We start from the raw sequence: 22237 nt of genomic DNA on the forward strand, positions 1-22237 counted from the left end.
GTGCACTGTACTGAATGTAGGAAGCGGCAGAGTCAGCTGATAAATCTTTCAGGCCCGACTATAAAACACTGTCCCTAAAATGAAGTCGACCAAGTGATAAAGAATACTCTGCTTCTTTTCCAGACTTGCGAGCTGAACCACTTGTCCTCGTCACGCTGTGTGCTTGCTGAGAGTCTGTAGGAGTGTGTGTTTTTAATATATTACAGACGTGTCTCATGTGCACACCTGTCTACAGCTGCACCTGATTGTGCCACAAATAGGCTCAAAAACCCGGCTGTGCGATTGCGTCTGCAGCCTGACTAGTGGGAGCACTGTTCCTATGCAGGTGTCTTATTGTGAGTGTGTTTGGATAAGATAGGGTCTCCCAGGTTTTCCTCTGCAGGTCAGAGATAAAGCTGTTGGTCGGTGTTGGAAACCACTCACTGTGGCAACGGCTGAGAGATACAAGATTAAAGCCAATAGTTTTCTGAGCCTGCAGCTGACAGACAGGATGAAAGAGATAGGGAGAGTGACTGTAATGTCATTTCTTTACAGCTTAGAAAACTTAGAAAAGAAGCCCAGATGGACGGATGGAGGGATGGATAGCGGTGTTGGCGTACGCTGACAGACAGGTCGGTGAAAAAGTCACAGTTCGGTGAAGGATGCGACACTTCATGTCTCACCTTCCACAAACCGTGTCCTAGTTTTCCTCTTGGTGTGCATCACTTTGACTCAGGTTCTTCAAAAGGAACCCAGTCAAAAGAACAAGCTTTTCTTCAGAAAAGTCTTGGACCGAAAGCAGAAACTCGTCGGTCGTGACTCACGGCAGCTTTGCAAATCTGTGTAACACTCACTGAATTAGGTTGAGATGCTGATCAAAGCCTCAACTTACCAGGAAAAAAGACTGGATGTGGGGTTGATACAAAGGTCAGGAACAGAGGCAGCTCAAACTCAATTAACTCAAATGACAAAATTAAACCGTGCAGAAGCGTCTAGTTAAAAAAAGAAAAGAAAAACACCTCTGGTTTATTCAAAAGTACACACTGATCTGAAGACAAATGTCTTGTATTAAAAAAAAGCAAGGCCCCTTTGTAACATTATCTTCCAAATAAAGATGGTGTGTCATTTTTCTTGGAAGTCTAATTAGTTCTTCTGGCGTATTTTGAAGCTGCTGTTTATTTCAGATGAGGCAGTGCATCGACTGTATTCAATACACAAATCTAATCCCGTGTTCGCCTGAATATGTGACAGGGATTTTCTTTGAAACACCTGAAAATGAGTCTCCTCTTTTGTATGCCAATATATTGTTAAACATTAGATAAAGCATGTTATCCCCATGGCAACTGTACTGCTAATGAGCAGTGTCAGAGGGAGGCTTGGTGATCGACTGGAACAAAGTGGCTTTAAGTAGGTCAAGTTAACCAAAAAACAGAAGTCGAGTTCTGATCTCAATTTAAAGATAATGGCTGTTAATACAGTATTTATCTGTATGACATCGATAAACCAAAGGACAATCTGAAACATCTCTTTGCCTGCAGGAACATGCATTGCAGGTATCTGAAATCAGAGAGAAAGACACCTGTTGGGAAGAAAAAGGGGGGTCGTCCTATAATCAGGGTCATCTTATATTCAGGCAAATAAGGTTTATTATTTTTCACATTGGAATATTTATAGAGGTAGTTGGTGGAAAACGAAGTAAGACAAAAAAATCCATTCCTGGAGGCATTGCTGCACACTGTTTTTCACTTACATTTTCCTGCTCTCTTCTGTCAGGCAGTCCATTTTTGGCCCTTGGACATTTTTCGTGAGACTGCTCGCAGTTTTCATGCTGTCCTCTCGGGCTCCCCGTCTTAAAACAATCTTCAGTGTGACACAGTTTTTCTTGACTGCCTGACAGATGTTTGATGACTGCTTCGTTGGCCGTTGCCGTCACCGCAGTTGTTGAGCAATGCTACCTTGCTGCCTCGCTCCAGTTGTTTTTGTGGCACAGCTGCTTCACTGAATGTGTTAGCGCATTTAAATGTCTCGTCCTTGACTCTAAGACAACTCCAATTTTTCACTTGCAGTTTCAGAGTCAAATGTTGGTCTGTAAAAATGTCAGAAAATATGGACCAAGGTGACATCTTTAAATGTCCTGTTTAGTCTAAAACACGAGGACATTTTGTTTTCCATGATATAAAACAGAGACATAGATCAAGCAACGATTTGATATACAGCATATGGTTGCAAATGATATTTCTCTCCATACGCTAAAATGTTGCTAGGAGATCGTGGAGACCAAAAACAGAGATGAAAGAGAGAAAGAGATTGAGGGTTTCACTTTAGGCGCGTTGAATGCCATGTTTAAAGGTTTTAACATTGATCAAATGTTGTTTAAAGAATCATGAATTAGCAGATTTTTCTCGAACGACATGTGAAGCAAATAAATGGTTATTATGCAAATAATCTTGAACGACATGAGTGCTGCAGAAACATCCCAATAGCATCTTAATGTTTCATCATTACATTGCTCTATATGAGGATGGGTGCTTTGGGTAAGCATCAATAATTGAATATCCTTGTTTCTTGAGCTTGAATGCTTCCATCGGGCGCGATATAAATTCAAACCAGCGCTGGAGCATCTTTTATTGATTCCAGAGAAGTCATGGTAGAGGATGACCGATAGCTGTAATGGGGCAGGTTGTGGTGCTATGTGGTTAGAGCGGATGAGGGGACTGGGACCTGAGAAGACATGGTTGAATGGAATCATACAGACAGACAGCTGGAGACGAGAACAGCCTGAGGAGGAAGGTGAGAGGGAGTGCTGGCTGATCCTGTTTGGTGATTTTAAGAGGATAAACCTGGCGGACCCCTGGCTCTGCAGGTAGATCCCCTAACAATAGCATTAGCCTTCAGTGGCACAGCGCCACACTCCTTCTGCAAGGCTTCACTGATTCTTAGCTGTCTTTGTCAATGGGGCTTAGGGCTGTGCTTAGCGCCAAAATCAGCCTGGCAGACATCCCTGCTTTCAACATGCAGCTAAAGCGTGTATGGAAGATTGTCAGGCCTGACTTGTTGTAAATTGCTTCAGAGTGGCTAAAATTATTCTTCAGATTTCACCTCAGCTGAATTCTCCTTATTTGACTGCAGTAACAGAGGACATACAGTGGGAATCTTTGCATGCTTAAGCACTTTATAAGGGATTTTCCAGCATCAAGCAGAGGATTAAGTGATTTTTGTCACAGTATCTGCTATGGTCTCTGGTACTTAAGCTCTTGATAGTCTGTTTGTTTTAAATATGTACATGATGTTGCAGTTATTAAAGGATAATCAAGTTGTTGCCAGCTGTAGTATTAGTTTCTGCCCGAGGAATAAATGTTTCCAAGGCTGCAGTTCATCCTTTGATGACTGCCATCAAAGTAATCAGGACACTTATCAGTGGTTTAATCAGGAGAGGCATGTTGTTATGATCCATACGGCCTCTCTGATAGTAACAGAGGAGGCTCTGGAAAGCCCAGAACAGAGACTTCTCTTGCCTCGCGGGTCCCTCAAGTCTCACAGTCTCTATTTTTCCTTCTGTGCTGCTGAAGTTACCCTACATGTACCCCAGAGCTCCTGTCAGCTCCTCTTAGGACGGGCTCGTATCGCAAGATGCAAAGTGTCACACCAAATCTTCCATTGCGGGGAAATATTTTCGATGTGCGTGTGCTCAAAATAAGGCCTCAAAACATAGACTTTAAAATCGTCCCAAGTGAATTCATCAGTGTATGTCGATGCATTATTACTGTTTGATGAAAAACAAATCAAACACAAATATTCCACTTAATCATTAATCACACTTATTCAACCCATCAATGCTCTTTTTAGAGATGGATTGTAAAGAATTTTAATACACTATAAAAACACACATTAAAAATATACTCAATACTTTTAAGAACATCACTAAACGCTACTTTTGTGAAAAAAGGTAATTAAAAGTTAGTGGTATTGTTTACTTAACATGTAACCTCAGTTCATGTGCCGCTCCTTGGAGGTCGAGGAGGATTCAGATCCCTCGTGAGTTGCACCGTCTCTCCCTGCTATAGTAACTGAACCTCCTGCGCTCCAGCTCCTTTAGCAGTATCCCCAAAGCGCTGACTTTGTGTTTCGTCAAAGCAGAGCTAATAGACTCATTCTCATAATAAGGCTGTCAACTGTCTGTACACAGTAGCTCTAACAGAGGCAAATTGGCATCGCTGACGCTGGTTAAGCTTCCGTGTTAGTTGATGTGCTGTCAGAACTTAAGCGCTGTTTTAACTGAGTCTCCCATGGACCGTCGTACTGGTTGAAAAGTGAAGATTTTTTCCTCATTATCTAAAAAAAATAAACAAACAGCAAAAATAATCCAAAATCGAACGAGCCCCAGGTCACAGGTAGGGAGTGGATATCAAGGCCAAAAACATGGTTTCTTTGGCTTTGACAATTGATGGTGTTCCTGTCTGTGTCCTGTCTCTCCTGTTGTTGCTCTGATGTATGTCGTTTTTGGATAATCGCGCCTGCTAAGTAAATTATGGACATGTGACATCTGCGACTTAACCAGGACATCTTATTTCAGAGGGTCATGAAAGCCTGAGTAATATCTGTGTCACAGGCAAAGGTGAACACACAGAGTGAAAGCACAGAGTGTTTTCTGTTCCTACTGAACTGAAAATAACAAAAAGAGTTCCATATTTGAGGCAAAGGAACATTTTACTGGACTCTAAAGATGTGCTGTCGTTTTAATAATAGATGTAGCTGCTGTTTATTAGAGGCAATCAGGCCATCTTCAAATGATCAATATTTCATTGGCAAACAGAGAAGCTTTAACTCTCTGATATTCTCATCTCTGATTAAACTTCATAACTTCAGTTGATTTATTGGTAAATTATTTGCTTGATTAAATATCAGCAAATTGTAAAAAAAAAAGAAAACAAAAAAAAAGAACTAACTTCAGTTTTCCCGGAGCCCAAGGCCACACTGACATGAACTCCATTACCAGGCAACAGGCATGCTGTTGAATGGAAGTGTATGAATGAAAAACAGAAGTGCTGGGGAAAAAAATGAAACAAGGAGGAATAACAGAGTAAAAAATAACCGTTAAAGTACAGTATCGTTTCAATTATTCTTTTTAACATGACTGAAAGTACGTAGTATTTGATGAATGCTGGAAAGTTCCTTCAACTGCTTTATGTTTTGTGTTAAACCTATTTGGATGTAAAGTATTTTCTGAATTTTGGAGAAAATTGGAGTTGTGTTCCAAAAATGTTTTGAAATTGAGAAAATCACCTACAGATACACAAGTGAATTGCAGGGGCCTCTTTGTACTTGGACTCAGTGTTCAAGTAAACCTACTTTGTCCTGATTACTGGCGGTCACTCATAAAAGGAAAAGCAAGCAGGGGAATAGAAAGGGAGGTAAAAGCATCCTTTAACAAGTAAATAGTCACAACACAAGAAGGCAGAGGAAGAGGATGGCTGGAAAATGTAAGCAATCAATTCTGAGTGACCTTTCTTCAGAGTGAGCTGACGGGAGCGATGAGGGGCGGGCACAATCAGGTGATTGGAGCATGTATGGTAAGAGTTAAGGGTCACTGCTGACATGTCTTATTTTACTCAAACACATAGACATGTACTCAAAGAGCACTTTACACTTTAACACTTTATAACCTGCAACGAGAAGATTTCTGCCTTCTCTTCTAAAAGGTTGTGACCATATTTTTAGGTTTGCGATCAGATAGCAAAAAGTGTTATCTGATCTACTAATAGCGTGCAGTGAGGATTGTGTCTTAATGAATATGCTATATGGGGAGTTTCTGCCATAGCGTGCAAAACACTGGGAGGAGAAAATGCAAACAAGTTAAATTTGTCACACATTGTGATTTGAAGAAGCCAGGCAAAAAATAGCGTTGATTGTGACGGAATTTACTGAATTTAAACATTTAAAAGGAATGTGCTAATAGGAGCCCAGTGTTACACTCAACAGGCTGCTGTTATGGAGGAAGCATAGGCACTATAAAAGGACGTAAAAAAAACGTATGGGAGTGTTTACTCCCATACGTGTTAACGTGTTTAAACGATTAAACTAATATAACTGAACATTCACAGCCTCTGCTTTCTTTTTTTTGTGATCAAGTTTTTACTTTATTTTGTAACAGATCAGAGGCACATGTACTTTGCAAGGATGATACAGAGAAAAGAAATAGAGTGCAACACATGCCTGTGCGGATAGAAATGCTCAATGTCATATATTGAAAACATAAGGGAGAAAACAAATTCACAAATTGAGCAACAACATAAGAAAAAATTTGTACAGCTTCTGCTTTCTAAAGATTTTTACCATTGACATCTTTCTATTTCCCTGTTTTCAACAACGTTACATTTTAAACTGGGGATTTCCTGCGCATGTCTCCCCCAGCTCGTCCCCTCCCTCTGCAGCCCCATGCTGCTACGCTGTAGGACGCTTGGATTGGGGTACCTCAGCACCGCTTGAACCCCCGTGTTTTATACCTCTTGTCTGATCAGACACAGCGCTGTCCAGCAGTCTGGTGCTCAACAAATGTGCTTTTTTTTTTTTTTTAAAAGAACTGCAATTTAATTGTCTCTTTAATTGTGATTTTAGTAAATCAGGCCCGATGAGCCTTAAAATGATAACCGTTCTAAGTACTGATCCACTGGGTGTCATCTTAAGAGTCCTAACCACAAAAGCTTTCTCACTCATAAATATTCTTTTATGAAACAATACAAGAGTGAACTGAAAACTGCATTTGGTCTGAGTATGTAGTGTGTATTAGCAAAGTGTCTTTAAAGAACCAGTGCTGTGATCAAAATTGAATATTTAATGTTGTGGAGCGGCCTGTCACTAAGGAGACGCTCTTGTGTGATTACAGTGTTCTCGCTTCTGCACTGAGCTGATATCAAAGCCGGAGTGATTTCTCTGCTTATTTGTTTGGAGGAATTTCACTTCATCTTCATGATTTTTAAAACACAGAACTTGCTCTTCCACGCCCTCCTGATGTGGCTCTATGTCGGTGGTGAATTAAATGAATGGATGTGGGTGTATTTTATGAGCTAAGTGCTGCCGCGCTGAGGAATCAGGGTCTATGAGCCTCCAAAACACTTTCAAAGTAGCTTTTAGACTGTGAGATTTTTTTATGTTACTCTAGATTTCGGCTATTTTTCTTCTTCTAGCGTCTCCTCTTTGAGGTTTGTTAACAAGCACACTGCTGACCCTCGTCTTGTTCTAACTTCGACGCTTGTGTCTCGTGCTTTTCAGCACGGCACTGAGGTCTCGTTAAGTCCACTCTGTCCTCTCGTATCTGTGTCTTTGCCGTCGGCGATGTTTGGAGGCTGCGGCGGCTGCGTGAATTGGCTGCAGCATGAATTTAGACAGTGCTCCAGTTTTTCCAGTCCAGATCTGTCCAAGTTAATTAGGGTACAACTGTCAGAATGAGCACTTTTACTGGTCATTTGGGCAGCGACATTAACGCTCTGTGCTCTGAAAACTTCTGAACTTTCAAGGTTCAGTGCCTTGACTTTTCATGGGACGCTCTGATGTCGAGTCAGTGTCTCAATTTGGGTTGGAAGAGGGAGGAAAAGCTACACAGTTTCACGGTGAATCTCCCCAGTTTGTGTTCTCCCAGCCGTCATGCTTTTTCTCTACCTCCTCAATTTCCACACCATCATAATGGTGCTGTGACCTGAGAGGAGTGAGACATTGGCATTAAAGACAAACAGTCCTCAGCTTACAGCTTCCGATTGATTTACACCATGACATTAAGAAGTAGACATACCCTCGGAGAGTTAATCCCTAATGTCGTCCCAGTCAGTAAATAAACATAAAAAGAAAAGCCAAACTGACAGAGTTAGCAAAAGAGCTCATTGCTGCTAATTATTTCTCTCCCACCCCTCCCTTGTTAAAAGCTCTACCACCCCTCCGATCAATCGGCACTTTAGCGAGCAGGAAGGGATGGAGGAAGTGCGAGCCTCATTAGCCTGATTGGGCTGATGTGGGAGATGGAAAGAGATGGAGTGAATGAGGGAGTAAAAGAGAAAAGCAGTCAGCTTGATCATCAGCACTTGGCCCATCAGAGTCCATCTGTCATTGGGGTGAGTGCCGCATTCAAATGTGTCCGTTTTTGTTGTGCAGCTTTGTGACTCCCCGTCGGCCGGAAGAGGGTCTCCTGAAGGGTCCTCTGTGTCGGGGCTAAGTTTTAGCTGTTTTGATCCATCTGTGATAAAAAGGAAAGGTTTAAGTGAAGTGAGGCGTCTGGGGAATTTCACCTTTTTCTTTGACGAAATGTTGCGTTCAGTTGGCTTAAAATAAACTAGGACGAGCTGTGGAACCACATCTTTAGTCTTCACATCTGCTCCAAATGATAAGCCTGGATCAAGACCGCTGAACGAACGCCCACATGTCCGCTTGAAAATGGTGTCCACACTTATAAGACACATGAGTACAAGTTGTTATAGAAATAAGAAAACTTTAACTCTGTCTTTGACCTTTGGCAAAATAAGTGGCCAACATGAACAAGATGTCAGGCTGAATGTAAGAAGCACAACAACAATTCAGATTATTGGACCACCTAGTGGCCACACTGGAAGGCCTGTCATCATCACGCCCACTTCCTGATCTCTGTCCAAGTGTTTTTTTGTTTTTTTTGGTGAGGTCTTCTCTAAATGTGTACGAAAAACACACCAAGTAGGAAGAACAACTTTTGGACTGTCCCTCCTCCACAGCATTCAGAACTTTGTGTTCTGCATACAAACAGGCTGACATTAAGTCAAAACTCTGTCTTCTATCAACACCTCCACACTTGGCCGATCACTTCTTAGAGTGGGCGCGATTGTCAGAATGTTTGTCTTTGGAAAGTTGCAGCCCTTCCCTGTTCCTGAAAGTCAAGACAAGAATTTATCATTGCGTGTTATTTCAAAACGATCAATAGTGCGTGGGCTTCACAGAAGAATATGAATTAGATTTAAATGATTAGATAGAGGAAGAAAAAAGTTGTCATTTATAAAACCGTGTTCATAGAAGGCAGAAGGTAAACAATCCTTTGAAAACATTCATGTTACCAACCGAGGAGACAGAAGAAGAGTAGAGGCAGAAATGGGAAATGTTCAGTCGCCTTTAGACTTTGAATTTAAACAAATCTGGATGTAAAAAAAAGCCTGATGATTCAAAATGAATAAAAGAATCTTCAAAATCAGAAAGTTTCAGATGCTTTTTGACTGATTTGATAGGCACTTATTCTGGAGGCTTCTAAGGACACTTGGTGTCAGAAATGGCCGACTAAATATGTCCAGACTAATGAGAATGTATAAAGTGTGTCCTCTGAGGTTGTGACAGTTGGACAGTAATGAGCAGTTAGTGAAGCAGTAGAATGGTGTGTGTGCAGCGCAGGGTTGAATTTCCTTTGCTGTCTCACTTAATGCACTTCTTAGTATTGCAATAATCGTCTGCATATTCACTTCTTTATGACAATCACAGTGTACCGCCTGCCCCCTTTTTTTTTTCAAATATTGATTTTGCTGCCAGACGACTAATCAGCCTGGCATTAAAGTTTTGGCCGTGCATCCAAAGTCCTCGTCTCCTTGGCTGCACAGGTTGAATAATTGAGTAGCCCCCCCTCCCCCCCTCACAAGAAAGAGCAGGCTAAGTACAAGCACAATCACCTGATGAATGGCTTTTTAAAATGAGTTTATCAACCTTTGATGATTGATGTTTTTCATTTATACTTCTGACGTCTGAATCCAGCCTTGTCTCACTAAACCAGCTGTGCAAATAATTTCCAGAAGAAGGGAGACACAGGAGACGAAAAAGAAAAAAAAAACGAGAGATATGAAAATTAAAGGCACATTGGGGGAAGATTATCCTCATTGTAGGCAGCGTTATTTGAATAATAAAGTATAATGCAGCCTGGCAATAAGCCTCCATTTTCTCTCATCTTTGTAATCACAGCTCAGCGAACAAAGTACAAAGGATGTATCATTGTAACCTCCAAAATGGGCTTTAATCTAACCCTGAGTCCTTTCTCTGTCTCTCCACCAGCCAACGCGGGGCTCCCTCATTGTCTGCACACATGTCCTCATCACAGACGCTGCCTTTGTCACATTATCACACACATGCAACACGCACAGAGTACAGACGCAACACACTACACACATCCAGGACACAATTGCCATCTTGTAATTGCGATCTTTGAGGCATTGTTGTGAAGTGGGGACTGATGCTGTCGGCCCTGCTGAATTATCAGAGCTTAGGAAATGACAGGACTATTTCTGGGAGCTATTTATCCACTTATCCTGTTGTTAGCAATGTCCACAGGCGAAGCGGAGCGAGCAGCCGGACTGACGGACAGGTTGCTCAATCAGTGAATCATTGCAAACAGTAAAGGATGTCTGCAGAAAGTGAAGCACGAAGCAGTGGATTAGTGTCGTGGAGTTGCTTATAGGGAGTGTTCCCATGTCAGTGGGCCTGTTTCAAACTTAATGTACAGTTTCTAATGATGGTGTTGGTCCAGAGAGGAGAGAAGGGACATATTTAGGCTACTTTGTACCGTGTTTTTCTTTTTTTTTTGAACTGATTTTTCTCCCCATTATAATCCCAGTCACAGATTTACTGAGTATTTGAAAGGTGAATTTTCGTGGAATTGTCTAATATTATTCTGGTTCTGTTAAGCCGCTGGAAGACGCCTATTTTAGTACACGAGCCATGACTTTATCTAGTTCATGCACTTCTTCAATAACCCAACAAATACATTTATGCCTGATGAAAAAACAGATGTTTGGTTTATAGAGTGTGACGTTAACTGAAAGCAGGCGGCAGGTGAGTTTGTCTTTCCTTTAGAAAAACAATTCTGTGACATCGTGATGCATCAAAAGACAGAGGAAACCTCAATCATAGTCGACGTGAAGCAGAGGAAAGATTTATTATTGCCTTTACTTTGTGCGACTTCTGCAAGATTAACATTGTGTGTGTGTGTGTGTGTGTGTGTGTGTGTGTGTGTGTGTGTTTTTGATGGCTTTGTTTTTTGCGCGCACACACAAGCTGAATGTGTTTCCTATTAATCTATTCACTTGATTGTGATGTTGTGTGTTTAGTGAAAGAGTCTCTCCCCAGATCCTTCTTCAATGTTAATAAAGATACAGCCTTTGTGTGAGGTGCAAAAGGCTGCTCAGTTAAAAGCTGGTATTTCTCAGTATTTTTATTTATCCCATGAAAAGACCAAAACCCACAGTTGCCCTTTCTCTGACCTTAATACTCTGTTTATGCTGCTCAGCTCTAAGCCTATTTCTTCCTGCTTAGGACATAAATCTTTCAAAACTGCTCGCGAATATATCCTTTCATTTTTAAAAAGGCCACACGATATCATGAAAAATAAGCTCAGTGTGGTGTGTGGGAAACGGGGGTCAAAAGTCAATAAATACTGGTAACTTTATTTTCTGTTGTGGATTAATACACATCAGATTCATTGGACTTTTAACACCAGTATACTCTCATATATATATATATATATATTGTGTTTACAATTCAAACATTTTCACTCTGTTATGTTACAAACAACCAGTTGAAGAGTTATTTTGTAAAGACATTTGATGAATTGAGTCACATTAATGGGTTTGTCTTTTACGGACAGAACTGTATCTTGATTAGTTAAATCATTCAGCTACATTTCCCTGCTCATTCTTCTTGACCAGCAGATTTTCTGAAACAACACGTCGACAGTAACCTTTTATCTGACCAAAACAGCTTTTTGTGCTTTTTGGCTGTTTTTCTTTTTTCATTACGAGGTTGACAGTTGAGGATGACAGGAAATGAGGAAAGAACATCTATCCATCACAGTGGACATCGTAACCCTTCCAACACTGAGACTTGTGACGTATTTAGGATAGAGGTTATGAGGCTTTGGCTAAACACATGACACTTGTTATAGGTTTAAATCTATGCTGGTCTTTCTTTATTCCTAATGGGATTTATTGACTTAAAGATAACATAACCTGCTGTGTTTGTCATTATCCAGTCTTTATAAATATGAAGTGCCAGTAGTTAAAATTATTTGCTCCTTAATTTATATGATGTAGATTGCTGGTCATTCCACTACTTTCCGAAACATTTGTGGAGATGTGTAAACATATTTGCATTTCAGCCTTGAACCAGCATCTCCTGGTTCGTGCTGGACCTCTGCTATTCACTCTGCCGCTTTTTTTCAACTGACTGATGAATAATTTACCATGCTCCTGGAATTCATTTATTTTTTGGCTGTGATGCGTCTGCCTGTGCTGGACAAAGACTGAGAGCTTGCTCTCGAGAGAAATCACAAGTTACCATAACTACAAGTGCTGAGGTGTGTGTGCTGCAGTGTGTAGCCCTGCAGAGGTGGGCAGCAATCAGAGCGTGAGCCAAGTGCTGAGAGCTGAGGAAGACCCAACGTCCAGCAGGAGCCGCCGCCTTGAGCCCTCCTCAACCGAAGCTGTTGTTCCTCACAGCTTGCTTGTGAAGGCAGGAGATGAATCGGCATGCCGGACGGTTTCAAGAAAAGGAATCCATCAATTATTCACTTAATGTCAGATGGGGACAGATAATCAGCCAAATAGCACAAAGACTTCCTGAGGTTCTAAACGTTTAATTTCCCTCAATTTCACATGCTCCTTTTTCTTAACAGCAAACAAAAGTCAACCCGTATACAGGCTCATCATTTAGCTAAATTAAAAGACAAACCACTCAAGGCCTTCATGTTGAATAAAACCAATTCCAGTGAAAGCACAATTGGGTTTTGTTTTTGTTAGTGTTGTGTTTAAAGCAGGAGGTTTTCTTTTTTCATTCCTCTCACACAAGGGGCCTTACGCTGGCTCCACAGCGGCTCCCTCGCTCTCTCTGATGGACAGCCTTATTCATACAGATGGTGTCGTTAGAATCCCCTGTGGGCCGTCTCAGTATTTTCCCTGCACCTTTGTTCATATCCAGTTATGTCCTCTTCATCCATCGCTACAGAGGATCCCAAATCCACAGCCTAACATGTTGTTGTTGGATCAGTTTATACCTCTGAGGCTTTCTTTCTGTGTGTGTGTGTGTGTGTGTGTGTGTGTGTGTGTGTGTGTGTGTGTGTGTGTGTGTGTGTGTGTGTGTGTGTGTGTGTGTGTGTGTGTGTGTGTGTGTGTGTGTGTGTGTGTGTGTGTGTGTGTGTGTGTGTGTGTGTGTGTGTGTGTGTGTGTGTGTGTAAACATGTCAGTGTTTCACCATCAGGCTCCTCCTGTGTGACTGAAAGGTGAATGACGGCTGTCTTATAAAGGAGAGCTCTAAAATAAATGACGGCGTGTGTGTGTGTGTGTGTGTGTGTTTGGGTTGGATTAAAAGCCCACTTAATATTTCTTTATTTGATTCTTCTATTTTTGCAACACTGTGTTAGTGCATCTGTTTTTCAAATATGATCCTGTTCACTGATCCTGATCCTGTTTTTTTAAATTTTTTTAAATATGTTACATTTGTTTAATGCTGGCAAAGCATGGCAATTATACTCAGAGCTCCCTCCAACAGGTGGAATATTTGCATTCTGAGTGAGAAAGCATTCGTCTGTTGGAATAATTATTATGCAGTAAATTCAGTTTTTATTCATGTCTTTTACTGCAAATGCTGAAATCCTTATAAGGAGGAAATTGTGATTAATTACACAGCCCTATCGTTCAGGAAATGTTATTCACTTGGCCATGTTTGATTTCAAACCAACTGTGCAAAAGCAATTCGGCTATGGAAATGATTCAGTGACTCCTATGAAGAGAGGAAAATGTATGCATCCATATACTGTGTACATTTAGATGCATGCATTTGGAGGAATACATTGACCTTTTGCTGAGGAACCTTTAATACATACAAACTCTGGAGGACATTTTACCATGAGATGCAGCTCCACATCTCTCTGAACTGCCCTGTGGTGAAGAAAATACTGAGCGCAGAGTTTAAAATGCAACCGACCATTTTATTGCAAATCGGTGAGTTGAGCTCATTTGTTCCAGAGAGTATTCAGGAAGGCACTGAATTAAGGCAAAGGCATTAAAAGTCAACATACCACCTTTGTGCTTGTAGTCAAGTCTTTTTCTCAGAGGATTTTATTTTGATATATAACAAGTAATGAAACGTAATAGATACCTTAAAAAAATCCACATCGATTTGAATTTGTTAAAAAGCGAGGGTATATTCCGGATCAAGAGATAAAATGAAGCCTCTGTAGTATGCATTGATCTTCTTATGGCGTGTAATGTGAGTTACGATAATTAAGCTGGAGGGCTTGATGCAACATAATGGACTGTGTCAGTGAACGGGCCCCATAATGACAGATGACAACTGGGGACAGAGCAGAGATGTCACTTTTACAGACTGCAAGGCACACACACACACACACACACACACACACACAACCACACACATATGATCACAAACCCTTTAGATAAACACTCATGAGAGGTCAGCTCTTTGTCACTATCTCCCTCTCCTTTACAGACGGCTCTCTCTGCACAACGAGCCTTTCTTGTCTTCATAAAAGCATATTTCTTACTGACTACGTCCCTCACAAACTCCCTCCGGCCTCACATACTCTTAGATGGACACTTATACACTGCCCCGTTCGTTATATTGATCCGTGCTTACACAAGCATTAGCACTCACTTAGAATGAAAGGCATGTCTTCACCCAAATGCACAACCACAGAACATTAACACATCCTAATGCACACGCATGCTTGTTTTTCATGTCACTTGGTAAAACCAACGCTAGTGCACAAACTTCTCAGATAACCCTCCTCACCCTCACGCCTGTTAGCTTTGGGCTGGCAGATTCTTCCAAATGCAATCTGAGTGAATAGCCAATGAATTCATCCAGTGTGTGTGATTTAACAAGGTCCACTCCAACTCGCCATAAATCATATTAATAATCTCAGCTTCCCATTGATTTCTTTTTTTTCTTCCCAACCAAGTGCATTATTTGATAGCTTCAGCTTTTGTTTCCGATTTAATGAACCCAACGCAGACACACACATATACAGAAACGCATATAAAATAACTCAAGCCACTGCTTTTCTTTTTAGATGTCTTTATTCATCTGTGTAGAAAAAAAGACGACAGACCAATTGGAATAGCATTTATCACCCATTTTTATGTTTAAACATAAGAGTGTCTTCATTATCACATCTGAGGGTGAGGAAAATGATTTCTGCACAACATGAAAGGAAGCTTTAGTGCTTAGTGAAAAAAACAAAAATCAACAAATGCAGAAAGAACACCCATACCAGAGCTCGTTCAATGTTAGGTGTACCCAGTAACAGGTTGGAAATAAGAAAAATATATATATATATATATATATATATATATATATATATATAAAATATGCATCAGTCCTGCCAATCCTCCCCTCACTCTCTGTTTCCTCCCTTTTTACTTTGATATACGTGGACTCTTTAAGTACATATTTGGGGTCAGGGTGCTGCTCGCTTCTGGCTGTATGTGTGTCCGTTGTACTGCACAGTGAAGCGGTAAGGCTGTGATCCCCTTTCCAGAACTGCATCTATGCTGTACTAAGGCCTATAAAAACCGGACGACCTGAGTCAACTGATGTACTCCTGCTCACAGAATGCATCTCATCATCTTCAAAAGCTTTAGCAGTTTTGGAAAGAACACAAGTTCCCAAATGAAAATGCCATCTCAAAGGTCCAGTCTGAAAAGATGGAGATTTTTTTCGAATAAAATCACGCAAGACGAAAATTAAGAGAGACTGACACAAATGTTTTTGTAAAAAAATTTTTTTTTAAGTAGTTGCAGGTTATGTTTCTAATAATTGATTTATTTCAATAATCATTCAAGCGTTAACTTGTCTCTTTGTGTCTCTGTCTTTAACTTTGTGTTTTTGCTGCTGCCTGTCTTGGCCAGGTCTCCCTTGGAAAATAGATTGTTAATCTCAATGGGACCAAACTGGTTAAATGAAGGTTAAATAAATAAAAATACAAACTATCTGCTTTACGGAGGCAATTGACTTCCAATAAAAATCACAACGAATTTAGGGCAACATAGAGGATTGTGTCAATATTATAGGTTACTAAAATTCTTCATTTGTTTGATATGATGAGTTATTAAAAATCAGACATCATCTTTGGCAATTTATCTATAGTCAGTTTTCCAATCAATATCACAATATGAAATATTACATTATTATTATACCATTATGGGAAGTTGTATTTTTTTAACCCACTCTTATCTTACTGTTGTTTAACTTGCTTGAGAGACATAACTTCAACAAGATGTGTGAATTTCTATAAAGAGTACCCGGACAAGATTAGTTCAGACTTTCAACAAAAATGATTTCCTGCAAAAACTTATTTTCAATTAACATGGTATTAACAGGGTCTAGAAGATGAGATACTATAATAAGATGTGTGATTAGGTTTCTTCCTCTTCATTTGCAAAGGTAATTTAATAATGAGACCAGACCACAGTATAATTAGGGTACATGCAGTAATTTTTCTAAATTATGAGAGGTTGATTTTTAATATTGGCTCCTGTGTGTCTAATAATTTGTTCTGCAGTGTCTTGCCATACCTCTGACCCTCCTGTTGTTCTACAAACAGTTCTAAAATTCATGAGATCAGGCGTGCAAATCGACCCACCTCATAATGCAGGTCCATAAATATAAAGTGTTAACTGCCCACAGAATAAAATGGCTAATTTGTCTTGCTTGGACTTCACAGGAAACTAAACAGTCAGTTGAAAGAAGAATCTGCTATTACTCCTGTATTTGCTGAGTGCAGTGGTGAATACACTGTAGGTAGAACTTGAGACCGTTTTCTGATGATGCCATATTATTTCAGTTGTCACCTCTTTTCCGTACCCCGCCTGCATCCTTCACAGTCCCCCATCTTCTTTTTTCTTTTGTCTGCTTTTCTTGCCTCATGCCGCCAAATTTGTCACACACCCTTCTTTCACTTATCTTCCTTTCTTCCCTTTTCTGTCTTCCCTCTGCCTTAAGCCAACTCAACTCTTTCCCTGTCTTATCCCCAGAACATCCCTGCTTTTTTCCTGTTCCTTCTCCCCGTCTGTCTTCTTTTATGTTCTATCTATCCATCTATCCATCAGCTCCCCCCTCTCTCACTCTCTTTCCCCCTCTCATTAGTCTCCCTATGCTGTGGTTTGTGTCTCCCGTCTCTGTCAGAACTGTTATCACTGCTGTCAGCTCCCTTGGCGAGAACAAAGTCGTCCTCTGCTCAAGGCACCACAAAAGACAAGAGAGAAATAAAAAGAAAGAGCCTCTACCAAAAAAAAGAGGAAAAATTAAAAAGGAGGGGAGGTAAACTAGAGGGAAAGGAGGGGGATAGGAACACATCTTTTCATGTCAACCATGATGCATTGTCATCTGTGGGTTATAACAACCATTGATTTCTTCCCGTCATCCCTTCTATCTACATAGCACAGAGCTTACAGTTGGTAGGAAGATATGAGAGCTATCTCTATACACATCAAGTGCCTTTTCCTCGTTTTATAAATATATCTCCTTCTAAATCAGCTAAGCCTAGTATATCAAACTTAAATAAGTGACTGCGTATTATCATGATTTGAGAAGAACAGTAGGTTTGAAAGACACTGCGATATCCAAAAGAGAAAATGTAACCATTTATAATGATGATGTAGCACTGAAAGAAGAATCTACTGTATAATGCAGAGTACAGCAGAAGAGTATAGTAGGACTGTTACGTCTGTCACTCAAAAGCAAAGTCCAGTCAACATAGCTGAAGTCTTTTCTACCTAGCAAACCAATCAGAAATGAATCAGCAGAGGCACAGAGGGCACTTTGGAAACCAAGGACAAAATGGCCACCAGCCATGGGATCATCATTATTGGAATGGTGCCTGACATTCGTGGCCTGGGGAGTAGGTCCCTGTATCATCACGTGTAGGCATAATCTATGTCGGGGATGCCACCCTCTCTGTACCCACGGTTAGTGCCATAAGTGACATGATGGTGGCTTGTTTGGCTAAGGATGGTGCCATTGAGGCTGCCAGCTCCGTGGCTGCTTGAGTAGGTCCCGTTAGCTTGGGAGGAAGAGGAAGAAGAGGGGAAGATGGTGTGGATGTAGGTGACATCCTCCAACCTAGGCTGCAGGGGCTGATGGGCCATAGCTGTCATCTGAAACCCTGCTGGAGGGGCTCTGATTTCTAAGATGGAAGTGTCTTTCTTGGTGCCTGACTCAACATAGTCATCGTAATGTTTTCCACCTCGGCCCCTGCTGTACGAGCCTGAGTCTCCAGATATGTACCCTGTCCTCTGGCCATACCAGCAGAATATGCCAAAGATTAAGAGCAGGCTTACCAAAGCTGCTGCACCCCCTATGATACCTGCCAATGGCAGGGCTGTTAGTTCGGAGTCCTGACCCTCTCTATCTGAACCGTCCCCTCCTGAGCTGACCAGAGCATCTCCAGTCTCTATCTGTGCACAGGCTGGGGTTGAGTCTTTACTGTCTGTGTCCATGCTACCGATTCGAGGGGAACCAAAGCTGGAACCCCCAAAGGGGGACTCTTGTCGTAGTGGCAGCAGGCAGATGAGGTAATGAGAGCGTGGGGTGAGCTGGGTAAGGAGATACTGCCTCCTCTCTCCAGGTACTAAAGTCTCTGTTATGGAACCAAGAGCTGCACTGCTACCCAGCCGGAGCCACGATAGGCGGAAAGAGGGTGCTGGCATTGGGCACAGCCAACTCACAAGTACACTGTCTGAAGAGAGAGGTTTTACAGTCAGCTCTAGGGCCTCTCCAGATACCTGCCCCCCTTCACCAGGGGGCAAAGGCATTACGAGTCCAGGTCGTTTGGCTCGCAGAGTGAAAAGGGAACCTTGTGTGGGCACCAACAGGGAGGTAGTGGTGGTGCTGCCATGAGGGACTGAAGCCACTGCTTGGTCTCCTCCAACACCATCTTCTGCTCCTCCATCTTTCTCTACTGGGTTAACCCCAATTCCAGTACTGGGCCCAGGAGGGGGGCCCTCACACTGCTCCATCAGAGAGGTTAAGTCCCTCAGGACTTGGCCCCTTACAGGTTCAGGACCCTGACAGGTCAGACCCCTAACAGTCACAGCTGCCCCACGGCTGTGCAGCCAGGCATGGAGCCAGCGAAGGTTGCAGCCACAGTACCATGGGTTTCCTCGCAGCAGCAACAGCTCCAGGCTTTCAGTGTCCTTTAGAAGTCCTCGTGGAAGGCTGGTCAGATTGTTCCCTGACAGGTCTAGCTTCTGTAGCCTACGCATCCCATCCAGCGCCCCTCGTGGTATGTGAGTCATTCCGTTGTCTTGCAAATGAAGTCGCACAAGGTGAGCTGATGGAAGGTTAACTGGGGGAGATTGCAGTGCATTCCTGACCAGTGAGAGCTCAGTCAGATTCGAGAGACGGGAAAAGGTGTCATCAGCAATTCGGGTGTTTGCTAACAGGTTTCCATCCAGGACTAAGCGTCGCAGGGAGGAGAGCCCACGAAAGGCATGCGTGGGGATAGTGCTGATTCTGTTGTCATCCAATCGTAACTCTTCCAACGATGCTGGCAAACCTGCAGGAATGCTTGACAGGTGGTTTCGGGACAGAAACAGCAGTCTGAGCCGTGGAGTCCCAGAAAAAGCTCTCTCCTGAATGCTAACTGTTGATATTGAGTTATCATCCAGGTGTAATCTTTCTAGTAATGGTAACTTGGCCAGAGCTGATCTCGGTAACGTTCGTATATTATTATCCTGCAAATGGAGCTCCCTTAACGAAGGCGGAAGGTGTATAGGAAATTCATCCAACTGATTTGCATACAGGTATATTACTCGTATGGAAGTACTGCGTTCCAGTGAGGGCGGGAGCCCAGCGTTACTCAGCCGATTGCTCTGCAAGTAGAGGATGGCAGCCATTAACGGTAGTGGAGGTATAATGCTGAGGCCACGGTCGTTGCAGTAGACGAAGCCCTCATCGCAGCGGCACACTGAGGGACAAACAATGCCATCGTCTCCCTCTCCGGTCTCCATGGCAATTGCCGCTGCTGCCAGTTCCAGCACCTCAGCCAATAAGGTGAGGCACAGCAGGAGCAGAAAGAGCCAATCGCGGAGCTCAGCAAGACTCTCAGCTGCCATATTGGTTTAGTGCGCTGTTCCTGTTTGAGAGAGAGAGAAAATTGGAAACTGGATTAAAACAAAACAAACATAGATCACTACTCAAAAAAACTTTCAAACTATTTAGTAACTCATTATATTACTGGGGAACGCAGAAAGGGTTGTAGGCAAACTGACTGCTCTAAAATGTCTTAACCAAAGGGCTGTATATCCTGCCTTCCATTGGAAATTAGGTTTTTTATGTCTAAAGTGAGAAAGATGTGGGTATTAAACAGTCAGACATCCTTTAGTGGGGCTGTTCAGTGTTTTATGGGTCAGAGCGACCAAGCAGAAGAAAAATGGACATTTAGAAGCAGAGAGTGCAATGAAGGGAGGAGTGAGCTGGAGAGGAAGATTACAAGAATCAGAGAAAGCAAAGGGATGACAGGGATGGAGAAAATTGGTCAGTGACAGTTGCAGGGAGACAAAATGAGGGAGAAAGATTATTTTCTGGGGTGATTAAGTGAGATGGAGTGAGTGACATGAAAATAAGATAGAGGAAGTAGAATAGAATCAGTTTAATTGCTGACAGTGGTTCTGAAGGCTCTGAGGTCTACAAAAGGGGAAAAGTTGTTGTGACAGCATTGTATCTCACCCCTATTGTAAATTAAATAACAAAAGAGTCATGTCGAGCAAAAATATAAAATACAAACAGTGAAGGAGAATTTCACAAGATCCATGCTGTGTAATGAAAATCAGTAGACATCTGTCGGAAGTTGTGACCAATACAGAAATAGTGAAATCCACTCACTAAAAACAAATTGAACAAAAAGCATCTACAGAACACAGTCTCAGTACAAGCTGACATGTATAATGCATGTTTTCTCTTGCTTGTTATTGTTCGAGAAATTTCTATATAAATTATTCAGTAAAGTGGTCCTGAAATCCCCTGAAATGTTTTAGCGAAATGTTTAACAGGGAAGCATTTTTCTGCAACATTAATACATTCCTCGCTCGATGTTTTATGACTTGTCTCTTGGCAAATCCCTGGCACCAACATCAGCAACATGAATTTACAATTTAGATAAAATGATCTCTGTGCGTGCTCATCCACAGCACACTATTTATAGGAGATGGATAATATACAGTGTGGAAAGTTGTAGAAATCACACTGTGGTGTACTCGTTTCAATGCTTTCTTTTGGTTAGCCTGGGGCTGGAAAATGTGCCCTGATGTGAAATGCCTGACATGATTTGACAGCAAATTTGATAAACAAATCCTCTAAAGGCAAGTGTGTTTTTTTTTCTTCTTGCCCCTTCTAGGCACGCATGTATGTGTTGGTGTGTGTGTGTATGGGAACTCAGTGCTAGATGCAAAATTGCCTCTTGGCTGCAGTCAAAATCCATGCAAAGCAAACAAGAGATGGCAACAATAGAAGAGACTGAGGGAGGGGGGAGGGGAGGAAAGGAGACAGATGGAGAGTTGGACAGTCAGTCAGGAGGAGAGAGGAAATGAGTTCCTGGCAGAGAAGACTTTCCTTCAGTATCAGCGGAGTTTGCTGCCTGAAGAAAGCCTTGGTTTTGTTTATTTTCTGTACGATACACAAACACATGGCTACGTTTCTTTTACCTGTGCATGCTTGTGTGTGCATTGTAAGGTTTGAGAAAGATCAAGCCCAGCCTCTGTCTTCGCTCCACACAGGCCATATTTGATGTGTAGGGGCGGAGAAGAACGCGTGCCACACTATTCAGCATGGACTTAATTATAATGATTTCATTATTGTAAAAAATGACTTTTTTTCCCCCCAAGTTTTTCTGCCAGTTCAGGAACAGAAAAGGTAAGGGACAAGAAAACATGCACATAAAAAGCATGTCTAGGTAGAAGCTGAGGCCATATAGAGAAAGCTGCATGAATATCAAGTAGCATACGCTTTGGTGCCACTCTTTTCCTGCTTCCCTTTTATAAATATCCTCTTGGCACAAACCTCAACATTTGTTTTTGCATACATGCCAAGGTTTACTATCAACATATCCTCGAAAAGATCTTAAGATTTTGTGACTTCCCTCCTGCTACCCTTCCTGGCTCGTTCTCTCTCATCGCGCTCTGCTCTCTCTCACTTTCTCTCTATCTTTCACACCATCTAACTGCCTCTATCATCCACCCACCTTCAATGTCCTCCCCAT

The 22237-nt window shown here is 41.9% G+C and overlaps 2 protein-coding genes across 6 annotated transcripts in view; one reads left to right on the plus strand and one right to left on the minus strand.

Annotated features, from left to right (window-relative positions):
• macrod1 (mono-ADP ribosylhydrolase 1) overlaps positions 1-22237 on the plus strand; it is a 102586-nt gene that overhangs the window by 5613 nt on the left and 74736 nt on the right. The window lies entirely within an intron of this gene.
• Positions 13492-22237, minus strand: part of flrt1b (fibronectin leucine rich transmembrane protein 1b) — a 34631-nt gene continuing 25885 nt past the window's right edge. For all 3 annotated transcript variants that reach the window (XM_079352197.1, XM_079352196.1, XM_079352195.1), the window contains exon 3: positions 13492-20116. In XM_079352197.1, the coding sequence (XP_079208323.1) occupies positions 17898-20096 (2199 nt within the window). In that variant the 5' untranslated portion in view covers positions 20097-20116 and the 3' untranslated portion in view covers positions 13492-17897. The remainder of the gene's footprint in view (positions 20117-22237) is intronic.

Source organism: Symphodus melops (genome assembly GCF_947650265.1).
Source record: "Symphodus melops genome assembly, chromosome: 9".
Classification (NCBI taxonomy): domain Eukaryota; kingdom Metazoa; phylum Chordata; class Actinopteri; order Labriformes; family Labridae; genus Symphodus; species Symphodus melops.